The sequence below is a fragment of the Dromiciops gliroides genome, chromosome 1 (assembly GCF_019393635.1).
Source record: "Dromiciops gliroides isolate mDroGli1 chromosome 1, mDroGli1.pri, whole genome shotgun sequence".
Lineage (NCBI taxonomy): Eukaryota > Metazoa > Chordata > Mammalia > Microbiotheria > Microbiotheriidae > Dromiciops > Dromiciops gliroides.
The window spans coordinates 710,195,843-710,215,922 of record NC_057861.1 but is presented as its reverse complement, the minus strand read 5'-3'; the positions used below and the strand labels follow the sequence as shown (position 1 = coordinate 710,215,922).

Genomic DNA, 20,080 nt, shown 5'->3' with positions numbered 1-20,080 from the left:
CCACTGACTTCTTAGATCAAAAAACAAAATTAATACAAAACAAGAAAAAAAAGAATAAACATGAGAAAAATGATATAGCATGCATTAATAATAACTCCAACATAATACAAGCTGTTGATACCAAGAATAGGAACTAGATGTAGAAGAGGACATTAGCACTGATTATAACAATTTTTTTCCTACAAAAGTTTAATCAATGTACATTATTCCCATGATGAGATGATTTAAAAGCCCCCCCCCCAATCTCTTTATGCTGTATTTGATCTCTGTTGGTCAGAGAGCTATGATAGTCAAGGGCACCACTAGTTCAGAATATGAATTTATTTAGAAAATCTTGTGGAAAGTTATAGTAGAAGACTATGAACAGCACTATCTCAAAAAAAAATTTAGAATCAATGGAAGAAAAATCAAATTTAGGGGCAGCTAGGTGGCTCAGTGGATAAAGCACTGGCCCTGGATTCAGGAGGATCTGAGTTCAAATCCGACCTCAGACCCTTGACACTAGCTGTGTGACCCTGGGCAAGTCACTTAACCCCAATTGCCTCACCCCCCCAAAAAAAAAATCAAGTTTAAAAAAACTGGCCAGAGAACTAATTAGGAAAACTCATTCTGAGAGCATTCAAAGATGGGAATGGTATAAGGACAACAAATAGATGTAAAATGGATGGTATTTTTAAAGTACTTATTATTTCATGTAAATAGCACGAAACATACCAAATGTTCATAAATAACATTTTTTAATGAAAAAATAATTATATTTTACAAAAAACATTTAGTGAGAAGAGTGGCAAATGGGTCCTTTTCCTTTTTTTGATCTCTTTGGGATACAGAACTGATAGTAGTATTGCTGGGTCAAAGGAAATACAGTTTTATAGCCCTTTGGACATAGTTCCAAATTACCAACAGTGCATTGGTATTGCAATTTTCCCAAATCCCCTCCATCATTTGTCATTTCCTTTTCTGTCCTATTAGCCAACAAACATGAAGTTTCAACTATGTTCAAGGCAGCTAGAAGGAAGGAAGGAAGAAAAGAAAAAAAGAAAGAAAAGGAAGGAAGGGAAAAAAAGAGAAAGAAAAGGAAGGAAGAAAATGAAAATCCTTGCCTCCAAAGAGCTTAAATTTAACTGGGGAATGACTTAACAATGAACCCTTGGAAGTCACTAGGAAGTGGATGATGGGATCTTACTCTCTTACTTTGGAAGCTAGGTCAGTACCAGTGATCTAATTCTGATGCACTTTGGAGCATATCCTGAAACAGATCTGAAACCTCCAAGGTCACCATGGACCATCTGGCTTCTGGGAGGGGATCCTCTGGACCAGAGTGGCCTATATTTAGTGCTGGTTTAAGCCAAACTAGATTATGGGAAGGGAAGGGCATTTGGTTTAATAATTTTAAGAGACTGTTCTAGCATTCAGGGAAAAGAAGGGAATTTGGCTGGAGAGTTTTGAGAGACTCCCTTTTGTTACACTCACTGATCCTCAGCTCTCTTGACTTCCTCTCCCTCCTCCATGCCTCCACTTCCTAATCTCCTACTATCATTCATATTTCTTATTCATATGTCATTAAACGGAAAACTCCTTATAGATGTACTTTTCATGTCTTATGGCTTGTATGTAGCATTACAGCACATAGCATAATTCTTGGCTCAAAGACTGTGCTTAATATATACATACAGGGTCGATGAATCATCTCCACCAGTCATTAGGAAGCATTGCATTTGTGTGTGTGTGTGTGTGTGTGTACGCACGCGCTAAATAAATTCTTCCTCATCTTAAAATTGGACCCTTTCTACTCAGTGGTTTGAGGTGAAAAGATGACATCAGGGGTGGCTAGGTGGCGCAGTGGATGAAGCACCGGCCCTGGATTCAGGAGTACCTGAGTTCAAATCCGGCCTCAGACACTTAACACTTACTAGCTATGTGACCCTGGGCAAGTCACTTAACCCCAATTGCCTCACTAAAAAAAAAAAAAAAAGATGACATCAGTCCCATGTTTACTCAAACACTTCCTGAACAGGACATGGAGAAACTTTAAAATGGGTCAACACAGGCACAGAAAGTTGTCAAGATTGAGACCCAAAACCTTTTAGCATTTGCACATCTGACCTAGAACTATTTCTGCAAATGTACATAGGGATCCAGAATTTTTTTTTTCCTTTCTGCTTAAGTTCCTTGGTTATCCTTCTGGGAAGGAAGAATTGGTTTACCTATATAACTTGCCTTTTTGTGTCCACTGTGCTCAGCACTTAGTAGGCCCTTTACAAATGTTAATGAATAAAATAGGGCTGCAACCTTGAGTGGCTTTTAATGTGACACTAAGCCTCTTTTATGCAGTCCAGGATGACATTAGCAGTTTTGGTTTGAATCATATTGAGCTTGAAGGGCACTAAAAGCATGCGAAAGGGTGGTTTTTTTTTTTAACCCAAGTGTAAGACTTTACTATTTACTTCAAAACTTTGATGGATCCATGCTTATGTTGATGTGGGTGCTCCTTCCAATAGCACAAGACAGAAACCTACCCATGCCTTCCTATTTTGTGCTGCTCTGACCTGTGTTCTCCCATAAGCATTCCATGAGATGTCCACCCAATGCACTAGGGCTTTAGATGTGGGTACCAGTGGAATTCATGGATTGGCCATTGATACGTAATACAATCCTTACCCTTGATACACAACTAGTCCGTCTACTTGTCCCATTATACATATCTCTGATGATATATTTTACATAATGTTTGCACAATCTTTGGTGGTGATATGTCTACTTATGTCCACCATGAACTTCTTCATTCCCTTTTGGGGAAGAAATGACTTCAGTTCCTCAAAAATTGTAGTATTTCCTGACTCACAGACATTCAGCATCATAGAAGAATATTGATATTAAAGAGATGCAACTAATTGAGGGAGAAACTTGGGATAACACTCTTCCCAGTTTTCCTTCTATCTTTCTGACTGCTCCTTCTCTGTCTCCTTTGCTGGATCCTCCTTTAGATCTTGCCCTCTAACCACAGGTGTCCCACAGGGTTTTGTCCTGGGCTCTTTCTCTTCTTTCTCTATTGTTGTTTGTCCTTTATTCTCACTTAAATCCAATTCACTGTAAGTCATGACATCACTTCTCAATGTCATGGTCCTCTTTGAGAATGAAGGACAGGGGGCAGTTAGGTGGTGCAGTGGATAAAGCACTGGCCCTGGATTCAGGAGGACCTGAGTTCAAATCCAGCCTCAGACACTTGACATTTACTAGCTGTGTGACCCTGGGCAAGTCACTTAACCCTCATTTCTCCAGGGGAAAAAAAAAATGAAGGACAAACAAGAACTACAATGCCCCCACCCTGGTGCAGGCTCTTATCACCTCATACTGCAATAGCTGCTGGTGGCTCTACCCTGCCTCAAGTCTCTCCTTACTCTGATCCATTCTCCATTCAGCCACTAAAGTGATTTTCCTAAAGCACACAGACTATGTCATTCCCCTAACTCAATAACCTCCAGTAGCACCTTATGGCTTTCAGTATCAAACACAAAATGTGCTATTTGGCATTCAAAGCCTTTTATAACTTAGGGTCCTCCTACCTTTCCAGCCTTCTTATGCCTTACTCTCCAGCATGTACTCTTTGATCTAGTGACGCTGACCTCCTGGTGATTCCACAAACAAGATGCTCAATCTCTCAGCTTCAGGCATCCTCTGCTCCGATAACTGAACTCCCTGGCTTCCTTTAAATTCCAACTAAAATCCCACCTTCTGCAGGAAGCCTTCCCTAACCCTTCTTAATTCCAGTGCCTTCCCTCTGTAAATTATTTCCAGTTTATCCTATATAAAGCTTACTCTGTATGTGTTTGTTTGCATGTTATCTCTTTTAGATTGTAAGCTCCTCGGGGGCAGCTAGGTGGCTCAGTGTGTAGAGCACGGGCCCTGGAGTCAGGAGTACCTGAGTTCAAATCTGGCCTCAGACACTTGACACTTACTAGCTGTGTGATCCTGGGCAAATCACTTAACCCCAATTGCCTCACTAAAAAAAAAAAAAAAAAAGGAAAAAAAAAAGATTGTAAGCTCCTTAATGGCAGGGTTTGTCTTTTGCCTCTTTTTGTATGCCCAGCATTTAGCACAGAAATAGGAGCTCAATACATTTTTATCAATATATATATATATGTATACACATACATACATACATACACATATATGTATACATATATACAACACATACATGCAATACATATACACACGTGTGTGTGTTTGGTTGTTGTGTTGTTTTATCCACTGAGCTACCTAGCTGCTTTCTAGGCAGAGGTTAAGTGATTTGTCCAAGGTTACTGTGAGGGCCAAAATTTGATATATGGAGTGTTATTTGGGTGACTTGCCTTAATATTGGGGTCCCGGAAATATGAGGACCTTTTAGGTTCACCTTCCCCTCTGAACTGCCCTTTTTTTTTGTTTTGTTTTTAATTTTTTTTTTGTTTTGTTTTTGGTGAGGCAATTGGGGTTAAGTGACTTGCCCAGGGTCACACAGCTAGTAAGTGTTAAGTGTCTGAGGCCAGATTTGAACTCAGGTACTCCTGACTCCAGGGCTGGTGCTCTATCCACTGCGCCACTTAGCTGCCCTCCGAAATGCCCTTTTCAGATATTTCTCCCAGGCCAATAAGAAAGGAGCCTCTAAGCTTTAGTTCACAAAAGGATCAGATTGTATTACTTGGGAATTAATTAAATAACAAAGGTGAAACTTATAAAAAAATCAAAGATAAGGAAATAGAAAAATAGAAATACAGATAAATATTCTTAACTCTAAGCTTAACCTATTCACTGTCCAGACCTTTTCGAATTAAACTAGTTCACAGGAATTTAGGGTATTCTGTAACTCACCAAACAGCAGGCACCAGAGACAGAACAAACAGGCACCACACACCACCACCACAAGGGCCAAGCATCAAAAGACAAGTCCCAAAACGCCTAGCGTTCCAGAAGCAGCCAACCCTCCACCTCCCTTCAGGGAGCGTTCAATCTTTCCTTCCCCAAAATGGGAGGTCCTTCAAAAGCTGCCTTTGGAGAGTCTAATTTTTTTCTTTTTTACCACATCACACAGCTAGTGTTTGAAGTCAGATTTGAACTCTGGTCTTCCTGACTACAGGCTTAGTGCTGTCATCTAGCTGCATACACACATGTCTATATCGTGTGTTAAGTATGTATGTATGTTTGTCTTTCATTGTCAAAGAGGACCTATCTCTCTATATCTCTGTGTCTCTCTCTCTCTCTTTAAATCTCTCTCTTTCTCTATCTATCTAAACTGTGTTTCATTCAATCTGGGGTTGAATCTTTTGGCTACAAAGCCAATCAAAGGAGACTACCCTACCATTTGGTAGGGAACATGAAAAACCTCCACCGTAGGCCATCTAGGAAAGCCCCATCTCATATATATGTTTTGGTGGAATGAGTTTCCACACCGATACTGATGAAATCACAAGTCAGGACCAAAACCCCCCCCAAACCAACCCCCAAAGTGATTAAAGGATTTTTTAAAATGGAGTCCTATAAAGAAAGAAGAATGATCAGTAGCTTCTGGACTCTTCTTTCTCCTCCCCTTCTCTGTCATCCCTCTTGACCAGAGTAAAGTAGTGAAATAGGGACGGGTAGTGTGGTGCAAATGAAAAAAGACCTGGGTTTGAATCTGCCACTTGCTAGCTGTGTGCCCTTGGGCATATCATGACATCACAAAATAATTTAGAGCATGAAGGTCCCTTAGAGAGCATCTGGTCCAGTCTCCTCATCTTACAGAAGAAACTGAGGTCCACTGAAATGGAGCAACTTGTGCAAGGCCTGGTAGGTACAAAAAGCTGGGCTCCAAACTCAAGTTCTTTAACTGCAGATTTAGACCCAAGTGCCCCCTAATCAAAGGGCAGAAACGGACTTTAGAGAACTAGTCCAACCCTTTCATTCTGCAGAATAGGAAATTGAGCCTCTCTTAGGGACCCTCTCCCCACCCCCCAGCTTTTCAGCTTTCTTTTTGTGTATCTTTCCTTATTAGACTGTAAGCTCCCTAAGGGCAGGGATTGTCTGGTTTCCTAGGTGCCCCCTGAGCTTAGTGCCTGGCCTGGCATGGAGTGGGCACTTCATAAATGTTTACTGATTCACGGCACCCCCATCAGAACGTGAGCTTCCCCCTCCCCTTTCTTTGTATTCCCAGCGCTTGGCACACATTGGTGCTTAATAAATGCAAGTTGACTAAAGCCCAGGTACCAGAATGGCTTGAACTAACAGAGGAAAGTGCTTAGTTTTATCGGTGGTCGTTATTATTACAGACAGTAGACTTTTTGACTTGAATCGACCCCTGAGTTGTACAAGACTGTGAGTCTACCGAACCTTAGGAAGGAGCGGAGAGTCTCAGGGTCCATTGGGCGGCCTGGAGGGCCGCGTTGCCACTCCAGGTTCAGAGCCCGTAACCTCTCTCTGGCCCCGCCCCACCGCTGGAGGGCTCCACTAGCTCCGCCCCCCACACGTGCGCAGGCGTCCTCCTCGGTTTAGCTCCGCCCTTACGTCGGGGCACGTCGGGGCACGTCGGCACGCACCTTCAAGGAAGAAACGGACCTGAGAACCGGTTGCCTATGAGTTGTGTGGGTTGCTTTTCCCCTCCTCTCTGGCTGAGTCGCGCGGGACGCGAGGATGCCGCGGGAGCCGCTCCGGACTGGCGCCGGGCCGCCCCGGCTGCGCTCGGTGAACAGCCGTCAGCCGTCCTGCGTGATCTTCTGTAACCGCACGTGCCGCCAGGTGCTCCCCTTCTGGGTCAACTTCGAGGGGCAGCCGACGCCCTACCAGATGCTGCTGCCTGGCACCGGCCGCAGGATAAACAGCTACCTCGGTGCGGGGCGCGAGGGGCGGGCGGGAGGGGGGGAGGCTGCGCGCCCCTGGGGCTCGGCCCCGGCAGCTGGGGCGCCCCTCCCCCCACCCTTATGCTCTCCGCCTGCTCTGCAGGCCCTCGTGCCCGGGCTGCGTGTGTGCGCGGCCCCTTGGGTGCCCGCCCTCGGGGAGCTCACTTGGCGTTAGGAGACAAGGAAACTTAACTTTCCACGTAGGGAAATGCCCTCGGTTCCGCCTCCATCAGGCACTAGGCGCCAGGCACCCTGCCGGGCAGACAAATAGGAAAATAACGGGGCTCCCGCCCTCGGTGAGCTCCCGAGAATTGGAATTGAGGGGGCGACGGCACGTCCACGTCAGTGGATATGTTACATTAACAGTGATGTTGTATCACCCTCCTTTTTTATAAACGTGAACTAGAAGAGAAGCAAAGTGATTTCCTAAGGGAAGATGGGGGAGGCCCGGGGAGGGGCTCTTGTAAGGGAGGTGGCAGGTGAACTGAGCTTGTAAGGACTCCAGGGAGACCCACATGAGAAGGGGGGGACCTGCCAGGTGTGGCAGGCTGTGGAAACTGCATCAACCAGAGCTGGGGGGGGCGGAGTTGGCTTTAGACCCGCGGGAGTGTCGGGGGGGACGGGGAAGCCCCTGGTCAGAGCCGCGTTAGATAATTATCAGTTTGGCAGCCCGGTGAAGGAGGGATTGTGGGGGATCTTTTGCAATGGTGTAGGTCAGGGATGGCTTGGTTGGTGGCTGAGGGGGGCAGAGGGAGAGCAGAGTGTCGAGGAGGAGGAGGAGGAGGTGGAGGTGGTCAGCTACGTCCTGTCCTCTGGAGAGGTCAAGGAGGGTGAGAATTCAGAGGCTGCACTTACTGGTAAACTGGAGAGAGCAATTTAAGTTAACCCGGGACAGAAGGCAGCAACCAGATTGCCAAAGGCTCAGGAGCGAGTGGGCCATGAGACCGGGAAGCTTGGGGTACAGCCAACTTTTTCTAGAGTCTGATAGAAGAGGAGGAAAGATGAGAGAGCCCGAGAAGGTTGTGGGGTCAAGGAAAGATTTCTTTGGAAGGTAAGGGGTTGGGAGGGAGACAAAGTAGAGTGACCAGAACTAAAGCTCCAGGCAGCATTTTGGGTGTGGCTCTACTAGGGCCGGACTGTGTTTGTTTGTTTGATTGTTTGAGCACTAATTACTTCCCATTCCACCCCCAAGGCAGGCTCCATATCTTGTTGATTCTTTACATTGATTGTCCTCTTCTTTAAGTATGGTTATTTTTCTGTCTCTGCTACTTTTTTATATTGAAATTCGCTGCTTTTCTTTTTTAATGGGCTTTGGTTCAGTTTTTTCACCTGGTCTGTCTAGATTACCTCCCCATAAGCCCCCTTTATTCTTTTTTTTTTTTTTTTTGCGGGGCAGTGGGGGTTAAGTGACTTGCCCAGGCTCACTCAGCTAGTAAGTGTCAAGTGTCTGAGGTCACATTTGAACTCAGGTCTTCCTGAATCCAAGGCCTGTGCTATATCCACTGTGCCACCTAGCTGCCCCCAGCTATATCCCTCAGAGAACTCCAGTGATTCACCTATAAAAGGAATCCGAACTGTCTTTCTTAAGTATCTTACATTCCTATTCTTTATTAGAATAAGAATAGCAGCTTCCCATTTTTATATTACTGGCACAGATAGATTTATGCAACATGGGCTTAAGGAAATAGTTAATTTAGTTTACAAAAGTGCTTTCCAGTGAGGCTGGGGGGAGGGCACACATTATTTTACCCCCATTTTACAGATGAAGAAATGGGCTCAGAAGTTAAGGGAATTTCTCAGAATAGTTCAAATGTGTTGAAGATTGAAACTAGGGCTTTCTGGATCAGGTTAAGTGCTCATTCCACTCTCATTTGGAGTGGCCCTCGTGAGAGGTCCTGGTGAGAAGACATTTAGAATCACATGCTTGCTAGGCATTGTTTTCAGGGTCAGTTTAGGTCGGATAGGAGGCAAGTGAAGAAGCCCCACATAAGAGGAACACTGGCTTTGACCCTCCTGCCTCTGCTCTTGGCTGGTTTAGTGACCTTGGGCTTGGGAGTTAGCTTTTCTGAGTGTTGGTTTTCCCTTATCTAAAATGGAAATGCCCATGCATTTCACCACTTTGTCTTGAAGGGAAGCCTTTCCAAGCATCCCCTCATGTACCCAGCTTAAGTGACTTGCCCAGGGTCACAAGCCTAGGTAAATTACTGAGAGGGAAAATAAACTGGTGTCTTCCTAATTAGGCATAGTCAGACTTAACTGGCAATTGTTTATTTTACTACAGGTCATTTTTGGTTATTCAGAGATGCAAATACAGGTGATGGACTTTTGGTTAACCAGACTGAATTATTTGTGCCATCTCTCAATGAAAATGGACAGCCTGTTTTTGCTAACATCACACTTCCAGGTAAGATGTAGCTTGTCTTTATTTAAAAATCCTTCCCTGCCAACAGTAACCTCTCTCACATAACCCATAACCTTTCAAAAACAAAACAAAAACAAAAGAACCCCATCCCTAGAAGGTAGCTTCCTGTGGCTTTTCACCTTCTCTTCACCAGACCCCCTGGACAGCATTGTTCTACATGCAGTGTTTCCCATTTCTCCACTTCCCAGTAGAACTTTTCTCTGTCTTCACATTTGTTTGTTTGACATTGTTGACATTGTCTTTGGCTGATCTTGTCTGTAGAACACCATATTACTATGCACTAAGTCATTGTAGGAGCAGAGCCTCCTTTTGGTTGACTTGGATGCTTTCTGTTTAAGGGGCCTAGGATGCAGTCTTCAGACCTTTGCTGGCCTGGGGGACTGCCGGGCACTTGAACCCCTGACACTGCTTCCTTGTTACCTGAGGCATTAGAAGTACAGCCTATTGGACCTGGGGCACCTGAAGTTTATCAGAATTTCTGGCACAGGGTGGTTGCCATGGTGAATGTGGATGTAGATGTGAACAGTGTCTATTTTAACACTTTCATTCTTTTAAATCTCTGGTTGTTAAGTAAATGTCATTTTTAAAAATTTTTTTTATTATTTTTAGATTATAAAAGTATTTTATTATTTTTCCAGTTACACATAGAGATAGTTTTCAACATTTGTTTTTATAAGATTTCTAGTTTTCCAATTTTTCTCCCTCCCTTCCTCCTCCCCAAGACAGCAAGCAATCTGATATAAGTTATATATGTACAATCACATTAAACATATTTCTGCATTAGTCATGCTGTGAAAGAAGAATCAGAGCAAAAGGGAAAAAATCTCAAAAAAAGAAAAACAAAAAAAAGTAGAAATAGTATGGTTTGATCTGTATCTAGATTCCACAGTTCTTTTTTTTTCCTGGATTTGGAGAGCATTTTCCATCATGAGTCCTTTGGAACTATCTTGGACCATTGTATTGCTGAGAAAAGTCAAGTCTATCACAGTTGATCAACACACCATGTTGTTGATACTGTGTACAATGTTCTTCTGGTTCTGCTCATCTCACTCAGCATCAGTTCATGTAAGTTCTTCCAGGTTTCTCTGAAATCCTTCTGCTCATTGTTTCTTACAGCACAATAGTATTCCATTACATTCATATACCATATATTCATATTCAGCCATTCCCTAGTTGATGGGCCTCCCCTAAATTTCCAATTCCTTGCCACCACAAAACAGCTATCATAAAAGTGTTTTTATTGTGTTCATAATCAGCTGCTATTTAATTGTGTCCCATTTGATAGCTTGAAATCACTGTGCTGGCCAGAGCTTGGCTTGGCTCAACAGGAGGTATTTCCCAAGAGTCTGTCCTAGGTCTTTTTCTTCTTCCTATTGGTTTGTTTTTGTTTTTTTTTAGTGAGGCAATTGGGGTTAAGTGACTTGCCCAGGGTCACACAGCTAATAAGTGTTAAATGTCTGATGCTGGATTTGAACTCAGGTCCTCCTGACTCCAGGGCCAGTGCTCTATCCACTGTGCCACCTAGCTGCCCCTTCCTATTGTATTTTAACCTTAACAACAAATAAAATGGACATTTCCATAAACATAGTACAATTGAAAAAGGATTGTACATGAAATTGCAGTTCTTTATTACAACGTAGCTTGCTTTTCTTATTTTGTAATAGTTTCATCATGTAACTTTCAAAACTGGCTTGTCTGTGCTCGCTTCTTTCTGTTCACAGCATTTTGAAAAAAAGATGCCTCAATGACCTTCCATTCTTCCCTCATTCCCCACCTCTAAAAAGCGGGAGAGGTAACATTTTGATAATCAAATGGAAGGAATGCCAGAAAGAATATGGGGAACAGTGGGACAACTTTGAAAGTTACATGTTGACTTTCTGGACTTCAAGTGAAGGAGATGAGTATTTTCCTTTGGCCTCAGATACTTCATGGCTATGTGATCCTGGACAAGTCACTTAATTTTAGCCTCATTTTCCTTAACAGTAAAATGAGGCTAATAGCACCTACCTCATGACATAAATTCTCATGTTGACTCTGAAAATGTGGGCCATGTTTTACATCTCTGACAAGAGGTGGATGAGTTTGAATGAAGGTTTCATTTTCATGACTTTATACAGTTTTGGGATAAATTATTCTGGTTCTGCCACTTTGCTTACTCCATCCCATCAGTTCATACAAGTCTCAGGTTTTTCTTAATGAGCATTTATATATAATTCATCTAGGCCAGATATCAATAGGCAGCTAGGTGGGTAGAGCGCTAGGCCTGGGGCCACAGTGCCTGGCACATAGGTAGATGCCTTAGAAGTGCTTATTTACTCTTCTCAACAGATGGAGTATTATCTCTCCTTGTTTAAAGATCTTTGCTATTACAAAAAAAACTACAAATAAATTTGTGCATCTGAGTCCTTTTCCTCTTTTGTAACTATCCTTCTATAGGCCTGATAGTGGCTGTCCCCGTGTCCAGTGTCCAGTCTTTTTTTCTTTCTACATTCCCCCTTGGTCATCTCATCAGCTTCCTGGGTTCACTTATGTGGTAAAAAGTTTTAACAGTCGGTTAGATAATGGAGAGATGCCAGTTTTTTTTTTTAGGACCACCCTTTTGGGGAAGAGACCAACAGCATGAGCTACGCACACTAGTCTGCCTGCGACGTCCGCCAGATTGCCTGCTGAGCACTCGACTTCCGGGGTGCGAGCTTAAAAGGCAAGGAGAGAACGGAAGTGGGGCTTTTTCCTGCTCCGCCGGTCTCCTGGCTGCGCTGCACAGACAGACGCGGACTGGAGTTTGACTCGGCCTGGCTCTCGGTTAGCAGCACGCGCTTGACTTGGTCTCTCTCCCCAAAGGTGGCCTTGGGTTTTGGTGAGTTTTATACAGAATATAGACTAAGCCTAGACTTAAGACGATTTGTATTGTATTTCTACTTTCCTATCCTTTTTTTTTTTTTTTTTTGCGGGGCAATGAGGGTTAAGTGACTTGCCCAGGGTCACACAGCTAGTAAGTGTTAAGTGTCTGAGGATGGATTTGAACTCAGGTACTCCTGAATCCAGGGCCAGTGCTTTAACCACTGCGCCATCTAGCTGCCCCCTTTCCTATCCTTCTAATCAACATCACCTTGTGACTACCATACAATAAAAGCTCTATCTAGAAAACCAGAAGCTTCTTCCATTTACTAGTCTGGGAGATAAATTAAGGGAAAGGTTAAGTAGGGGAGATTTATGATCTAATATCCAATTTTAATCTCAGTTATTAGATTCAACACTGAGTTTTATCTATTCACACTCTAAATGAACTGAGGCACCACAATGCCAGCCTCAGTCATCTTTTGCCTTCACACACGTCCTTTCAGCCAGTTTATCTGAAATGTGGTCTTACCTCACCCTCCTAATAGTCTGTTTCTACATTTTACCTGCAAGATTTCTTCAAGTACGCATTCTTTTTCTGTTTCGTTCATCAGCCAAACTGTTAACTTAAGGTAAGGGGCATTGCCATATCAGTGAGTTACTGTTTTCCTATGATTTGCTCTGCAGAAATTCCATTTGCAGGAGACTTTAGAGGAGCGCAGCTTTTTTGCAGATTGAAATAGCATAGCCCAATGTTGCATGAACCAAATTCCTTATAATGAGTTGTTGTGACCGAGGTTTTCTTCCCCCTGCAGTTTATACGCTGAAAGAGAGATGTCTTCAAGTTGTTCGCTGCCTTGTCAAGCCTGAGGACTACAGGAAACTGGACATTGTGAGGTCATTGTATGATGATCTGGAAGACCACCCAGATATTCAGAAGGACCTTAGGAGACTTTCACTGGAGTACCTTGAGAATCAAGTGGATGGAGACTAAGACAGGAACTCCTGAGTCTTTGCTGTGGAAGGCATCGAGTGATTTTACCAAGCCATGGTACTGTGACGTACTGTCAATTGCAAGGTGTCTTGCTCTCAAGGAGTAAAATTTATTCCAATGGTAATGGTTGCTTCAAGAATTAGAACGTTGGGGGGCAGCTAGATGGTGCAGTGGATAGAGCACCGGCCCTGGAGTCAGGAGGACCTGAGTTCAAATCTGGCCTCAGACACTTGACACTTACTAGCTGTGTGATCCTGGGCAAGTCACTTAACCCCAATTGCCTCACCAAAAAAAAAAAGAATTAGAACATTAACATTTAGACTCCAATTGAGATAGCGAACTGTCATTGGATTCATTAGGCCTTGTGATGTTAGGAGTTGGGATCACAAAATGCCTTTTAATGGTGTCCTCCTGGGGAACATCATCTATCTTCTGGTGACTTGGCTGTTGTTCAGTAGTCTGGGGGCTCTAATAGGATGCAAACTTACCATGAATAGAGATCCCCTAAAACCCTGGACCGGATGACCTTGGAAGTAGCTTCCAACTCTGAATATATGATCTATGAAGTTAGGATATTGGTCAGGTTTAGAGGGCTTTGGATCACTTTAGGCTGGTCCTTACTCTGTAGTCCATTTGTTTTCCTTTGTGGAAAAATAAAGGATTTACCTAGATGGGTTGTAACTGATCTGAAATATAGGAATTGAAAACATTTATTTTGTATGAAAAAAATCAAGAGGAATTTATGGGAAATGATTGACTTGTAGTGATTCAGGATTATTTATGTACAAGGATATTTTATTGGGGAAAAACATATTATTGAACCCTACCGTATATTGTATTACTTGTGAGACTAGTAACATAGGTTTTAATAATGAGTTATTTACTTGAAAGTGTTTGGGAAGCTTTTCATGGGTAGGACTTGTAAAAATTAAAATGATTGTCATTTTGTGAGACAGTCACTTTTCAGAGAGCACGTTTTGTAATTTTCTACGGTCATTTTTTTTTTTTTTCAAAAAGCCAGGACGATATTACTGTGTTAGTGTTTCTAACTGACTGTTTTGAACTATGTCTTGGTTTCTGCATAGTGAACAAGGGCACATTATCAATATTTGTATTTCATTTCAGCCTTAAGAAAACTGTGAAAGCAAGAACTTCATAGTACTACGAATGTTATTGTTTGTGTGATATATTCATTTATGTTATCATGTTTCACAAAGCACAATTTTTTAATCACCCACTGTAATTTTTCTACCAGAGGAAATGCTTTTATATTTCTGTTTTTATCCTACTACACATTTTAAGGGGGGGGGTGAGGGAGCATGCGTGTCTGCATGCATATGCGTAGTATGGTGAATTCAGTTCAGTTTATCCCTTAAAAATATAACTTCTTTGTTATGGACTGCACTTAATTTCATTAATTTCAAACCCTCCAAGATATAATCCATAAAAGGTGATGATGGCTTTTTCACCTTTATTTTCCTTTGCCCATGGTAATGGGTTACCAAATACTGATGGTTGGATCCAGAGTTCTTGGGGTGCTCTGACTTGGCAGAGTCAGACACCAAATGAAATCATGAGCAATCATTCTGCCACAACTTGAAAGTTAAAATTCCATTCTCTTTCCTTTCATCTTTAAGTCCTGTATCTGTTTGTCTCCCGTGTTTCCTAACTGTTCTCATTTTGTGACGTGTCTAATTGTCTTTTTTCCCCTTATGGCTTGCAGCCCAAGCTATTGTGTGGGGAAGGTAATAGCTCCAGAAATTTCACAGAGGTGGGAAATTTGGAGTGCTGGTGGAAATGGCAGAGATGAGTGTGTTAAAAGGGGTAGGGTGGCAGCTAGGTGGTGCAGTGGATAAAGCACTGGCCCTGGATTCAGGAGGACCTGAGTATAAATTTTACTTCAAAGACTTGACACTTACTAGCTTGTGTGACCCTGGGCAAGTCACTTAACCCTCATTGCCCCTCAAAAAAAAGGGGGGGTAGGGAATGTAGGGGAGTCTGAGCCATGGTCAGTGGGTTTATTGTTTCCTTCTTCCAAGACACTATGGGCTCAGGACAGATAGACTCTAAAGCAAGTCTCTTAGGGGGACTCGGTGCCCTGGACAGCTAAGCCAGTGGTAGAGAAGGCCGAGGCCTACCTTCTCATCAGGGAAGTCAAAGGTTCTGCCCCCAACTAATCCCACCCCTTTTTTCTTTTCTTTCTCATTTTAAAAACAATTTTTTATTTATTTAGAATTTTCCCCAAGTTAAATGTTTTCACATCAATTTTTTTAAAACTTTGTGTTCCAAATTTTCTTCCTCCCTCTCTCCCCACTCCTTAAGAACTCAAGCAATTCAGTATAAGTTATACATGTGCAGTCCTGCAAAACATTTTCACATTAGAACAAACAAAAAAAAATTATATTTCACTCTGTATTCAGATACCATCAGTTCTTTCTCTGTAGATGGATTGCATTTTTCATAAGTCCTTTTGATAGCATCCTGATCATCATTTCTTTCAGTACAATAGTGTTCTATCCTAATCTCATCCCACAATTTGTTCAGCCATTCCCCAGTTGATGCTGTCCCTTTTTTCTTAAAACCTCTCTCTGATGTTAGTCTTTCCTCTATGATGATTTTTTTCCCCTCCATGTTGAATTATGCAGTTTGAGTATTATTTCTGATACAGGTTGTCCAAGGAGCACTGGCTGCCAGGCATTTTGCCTTTTCTCTTTATAGTTCTGTGACTCTTATTATTGTTTTTCATGAGATTATACAAATTTTTTTTTTTTGTCTCAGCTATGGTTTGTCATTAAACAGTACCGAGCAGAATAAAGAGTTCAGTCCAGGGACTGGCCCTTGTTTTGTTCTTTTCATTTTTGAGTCATTATGTACATTGTTTTCCTGTTTCTGTTTATTTCCCTTGCTTTTATATCCTTCATATTCATAATTCTTTCTGAAGCAATACTATTCACATACTGCTTTCTTTATCCATTTGTGAGCAATTGTTTTTATTCTTTTTTTTTTTTTTTTTTTGCAGGGCAGTGAGGGTTAAGTGACTTGCCCAGGGTCACACAGCTAGTGTCAAGTGTTGGAGGCTGGATTTGAACTCGGGTCCTCCTGAGTCCAGGGCCAATGCTTTATCAACTGCGCCACCTAGCTGCCTTTTATTTATTTATTTTTAATTTAATTTTTTTTAATGGAGCAATGAGGGTTAAGTGACTTGCCTAGGGTTACACAGCTAGCAAGAGTCAAGTGTTTGAGGCTGGATTTGAACTCAGGTACTCCTGAATCCAGGGCCTGTGCTTTATCCACTGTGCCACCTAGCTGCCCCCTTTTATTCTTTACTATGACAAACAAATCACATTTTCTTTGGTCCCTCAGTCACCCTCATCTTAGAACCCTAGTCTTTAACACACCCATCCCTGCCCTTTCCCCACAAATTTCTATAAGTATGGAGTATCACAAGAAAGCTAGGAGTGTCTAGGAGTGCGAAAGATTAGGAAGTGCTGGAGAAGATAAATAATGGTATAAATATGAACTTGGAAATGAGTCGGCAGGTGTAGTCAGAGAATAGTGAAGGCTCAGCTTATCCTCTTTGTGAAGCCTGACCTGATTCCCCCCAGTTATTCGTTCTCACCAACCCAGAAATATTTTTGTTCCATATTTGTTTTGAGACTCAGTTGTCCCATTCTAATCCCTCCTCCCCCAATAGAACATAAGCTCTTTGAGGGCACTGAACGTAAACAAAGGTGACTGACTGTGTAGAACAAGAAGTGAATGTTTTGGGGGAGATGAAATATGTCAGCTGTCCCTTGGGGCCTCCTGGGTCTTCAGATCTGAAGTAGCTTGTACCCAGAAGAGAGCAGTGATAAAATAATAGCACTCTTTAGGAAGACTGTGCAAATATCTCAGTTTAGTTTACCCTCACCAGAAACCTGGGACCTAGGCTCTGTTACTGAGACTGAGGGAGGTTGACAGTGACCTGCCTGGAGGTCCAGCACTCTGTCCCAGGTGTCACCGTGCTACCTGTGTGATAGACCCTGGCCAACAAAAACTTTTTGTTTTTTGAAATCGTATTTTATTTTATTTTTTCCAATGACATGTAAAGATAATTTTCAGCATTCAATTTTGTAAGATTTTGAGTTCCAAATCTTTCTCCCTTCCCTCCCTCTCAAAGCCAGAAAACAATATGATACGGGTTATACATTATAGTCATGTTAAACACATTTCCACATTAGTCATGTTGGGAGAGAACAATCAGAACAAAAGGAAAAAACCCAAGAAAAGTGAAAAGAGTATATGCTTCAATCTGCATTCAGACTCTACAGTTCTTTTTCTGGATGGAATTAAAACTTTATAATTCCGTGAATCTGACAAATGGACAAGACACCCCTTGCCTATAAAGAAACGAATTGGTTTTATTTTCAGAAGTAACATCACAAACAAAAGCTTTGTGAAACATGGCTTCATTTTGACTTAGGATCAGTGTTTCATTAAAATCCCTAGGAGGCGTGGTTGAAAGCCTTTTCAGTCCTGTGTGAGCCACTAGATCAGGCTTGACCCTCTACATCCTCATTTAGTGGGCATCTGCAAAACAAACATGGCCTGCTAAGTTGCCCTGTCGGATCAGACCATTAGATGCATTGGAATGTAAGGCTCTGCCACCGGCATATGGGGAGAAGTTTACCTGGTTTTCTAAATGTTTTCCCAGGCTTTCTCTCTTTTTTTTTCTTTGTTTTTTTCTTTTCTTTTTTTGGTGTGTGTATGTGAGGCAATTGGGGTTAAGTGACTTGCCCAGGGTCACACAGCTAGTAACTGTCAAGAGTCTGAGGTCAAATTTGAACTCAGGTCCTCTTTTTTTTTGTTTTGTTTTTTGTTTTTTGCTGGGCAATGGGGGTTAAGTGACTTGCCCAGGGTCACACAGCTAGTAAGTGTCAAGTGTCTGAGGCCGGATTTGAACCCTGGTCCTCTTGAATCCAGAGCCAGTGCTTTATCCACTGCACCACCTAGCCGCCCCTTTCTCTTTCTATAACTTAAAGAAACTCATGACTCAGCGTCCATCCTATTGAGGTTTTAATCTTTCTCAACTCTTTGTGAGCCTGTGAGGACTCCTCATGTAATCAGAATACATTTTTAAAAGCAGAACTGAAATGAACAAAAGATAGGCTTAGATGGTTTTCTGTGGGTATTTTCCAAAGAGCAAGGAGATCACTTCCTGTTGAAGGCCAGGGCTGATTAAGGCCCTCTAAGTGATTCAGGATCAAAACAAGACCCATGTAGATTGCCTAACAGTTAACAGAAGTACCTTCCCTTCCATACTATCAGGCCTGAAGCCCATGCTGGCTTTTTTTTTTAGGTCCCCAGGAAGTGCAATCAGTGAGGTTCAAGCCATGTCTCCCCACCAATTAAGGCTGGTAGAAGAATGTTTGGATACATTATTTTTTTTTTTTTTTGCGGAGCAATAAGGGTTAAGTGACTTGCCCAGGGTCACACAGTAAGTGTCAAGTGTCCAAGGTGAGATTTGAACTTGGGTCCTCTTGAGTCCTGGGCCAGTGCTTTATTCACTGTGCCACCTAGCTGCTCCCCCTCTCCCCTACCCTATCTAGCTGCCCCCTGTTTGAATACATTTTAAGGAAAAACTAACAAGGAAGACTACCTAGCTGTACCAGTTTCAAACTATACTACAAAGCAGTCATCATCAAAACTTTGGTACCAGGGCAGCTAGGTGGTACAGTAGGCAGAGCACTGACCCTGGAATCAGGAGGACCAGAGTTCAGATGTGACCTCAGATACTAGTTGTGTGACCCTGGACAAGTCACTTAACCCTGATTGCCTTAAAACAACAAAAATTTATATGAAAATTTTGGTACTGATGAAAACAATAAAGGGCTTGATTAGCATGAACAGATCAAGTATACGACTGAATGGAAGCAAATAGACACAGTATAGTATTTGATAAACACCAAACCCCAGCTACCAGGGTGAGGACTCACCATTCCAACAAAAATCCTGGGAAAATTTGAAAGCAGGAAGATAGAGATGAGATGAGGATCCACATCTCACACCGGATCTGGAGATAAGCTCCCATCAGACATGTGACTTAAGAGAGCAAAGATTATAAATTAGAGGAATGTAAAAAGTGAAGCAGGGACTCACGCAGAGAGCACCTAGGATGGCTTCTTCCCATGTGATATGTTTAAGGCCAGGGAGAGCCTCGTCACAGGAATCATCATGCCGTCTGATGGGAGTGGCTTAGAGCCCTGAGCATATGCAGACTCTGTAACTGGCCAGTCTGCTAACCATGGGTTAACCTTTGTCCCCATAGAAACGGGCTCCCGTCCTTGGGTGTCACCATTTGTTCTTTTTCCTTTTTAGATGGATGAAGTCTCCAGCCGGGGGAGTTTCAGAAGATCAGGACAGCGTCTAGGTTTTCCAACCAGCTCAGCCTTGATGCCCCTCGGAGCAATAAGTGAAATTTGGAAGTGACCTTCAGGATCCAGGCTGTGGTGGCAAAGAGGAGCACTCATACATAATAGCTCATGGCTACTCTGAATGTGAACTTGGTGGGACCAATTTTATAGACATAAATTGTGCTAAGAGTGCTCCCGCTGCCTTCAGTGAGTGGGATGGGATCTGGGAGATTGTGTTCCCATGGTGTGGTAGGAAATGTTTATACTTTTATTCTTACTATAACTTTGAAGTAAATATCCCTTTGTAAAAACTAAATGATGTTAAGTGGTTAAATGGAACTGGCGTGACAGGGTGGGGAGGGTAAGGATAGAGGGAAGGGTAGAGAGAAACAGAATAAATAAGTGGCATTAGAGAAGAGAAACCCTCAAAATCCTCAGGATATCCCCTAGAACGGCAAGGGTGAGATGTACTTGACCTGCCTCTGGGAGACTGAGCCTGAGGTTGTCAATGTAGAAGAAATGAGTTTCACAGCATACACAGGGGAAGAGGTCATGACCAAATGAGATTGGGAAGATCCCAATA

General features: G+C 42.6%; 1 protein-coding gene across 3 annotated transcripts; it reads left to right on the top strand.

Moving 5' to 3' along the window:
* The first annotated feature begins 6,534 nt into the window (after positions 1-6,534).
* Positions 6,535-19,808, top strand: VHL (von Hippel-Lindau tumor suppressor). 3 transcript variants are annotated; one of them, XR_006354234.1, is made up of 4 exons: positions 6,535-6,841; positions 9,133-9,255; positions 12,927-13,162; positions 19,463-19,808. XR_006354234.1 is itself a non-coding variant. In XM_043979644.1 (3 exons), exons 1-3 carry the CDS (start codon positions 6,646-6,648, stop codon positions 13,103-13,105), a joined length of 498 nt encoding a protein of 165 aa, XP_043835579.1. In that variant the 5' UTR covers positions 6,535-6,645; the 3' UTR covers positions 13,106-14,060. The 3 variants fall into 3 exon arrangements, 1 of the variants encoding a protein (XP_043835579.1); XR_006354235.1 differs by having other exon boundaries at positions 12,927-13,225; XM_043979644.1 differs by lacking the exon at positions 19,463-19,808 and having other exon boundaries at positions 12,927-14,060.
* The last annotated feature ends 272 nt before the right edge of the window (positions 19,809-20,080 follow it).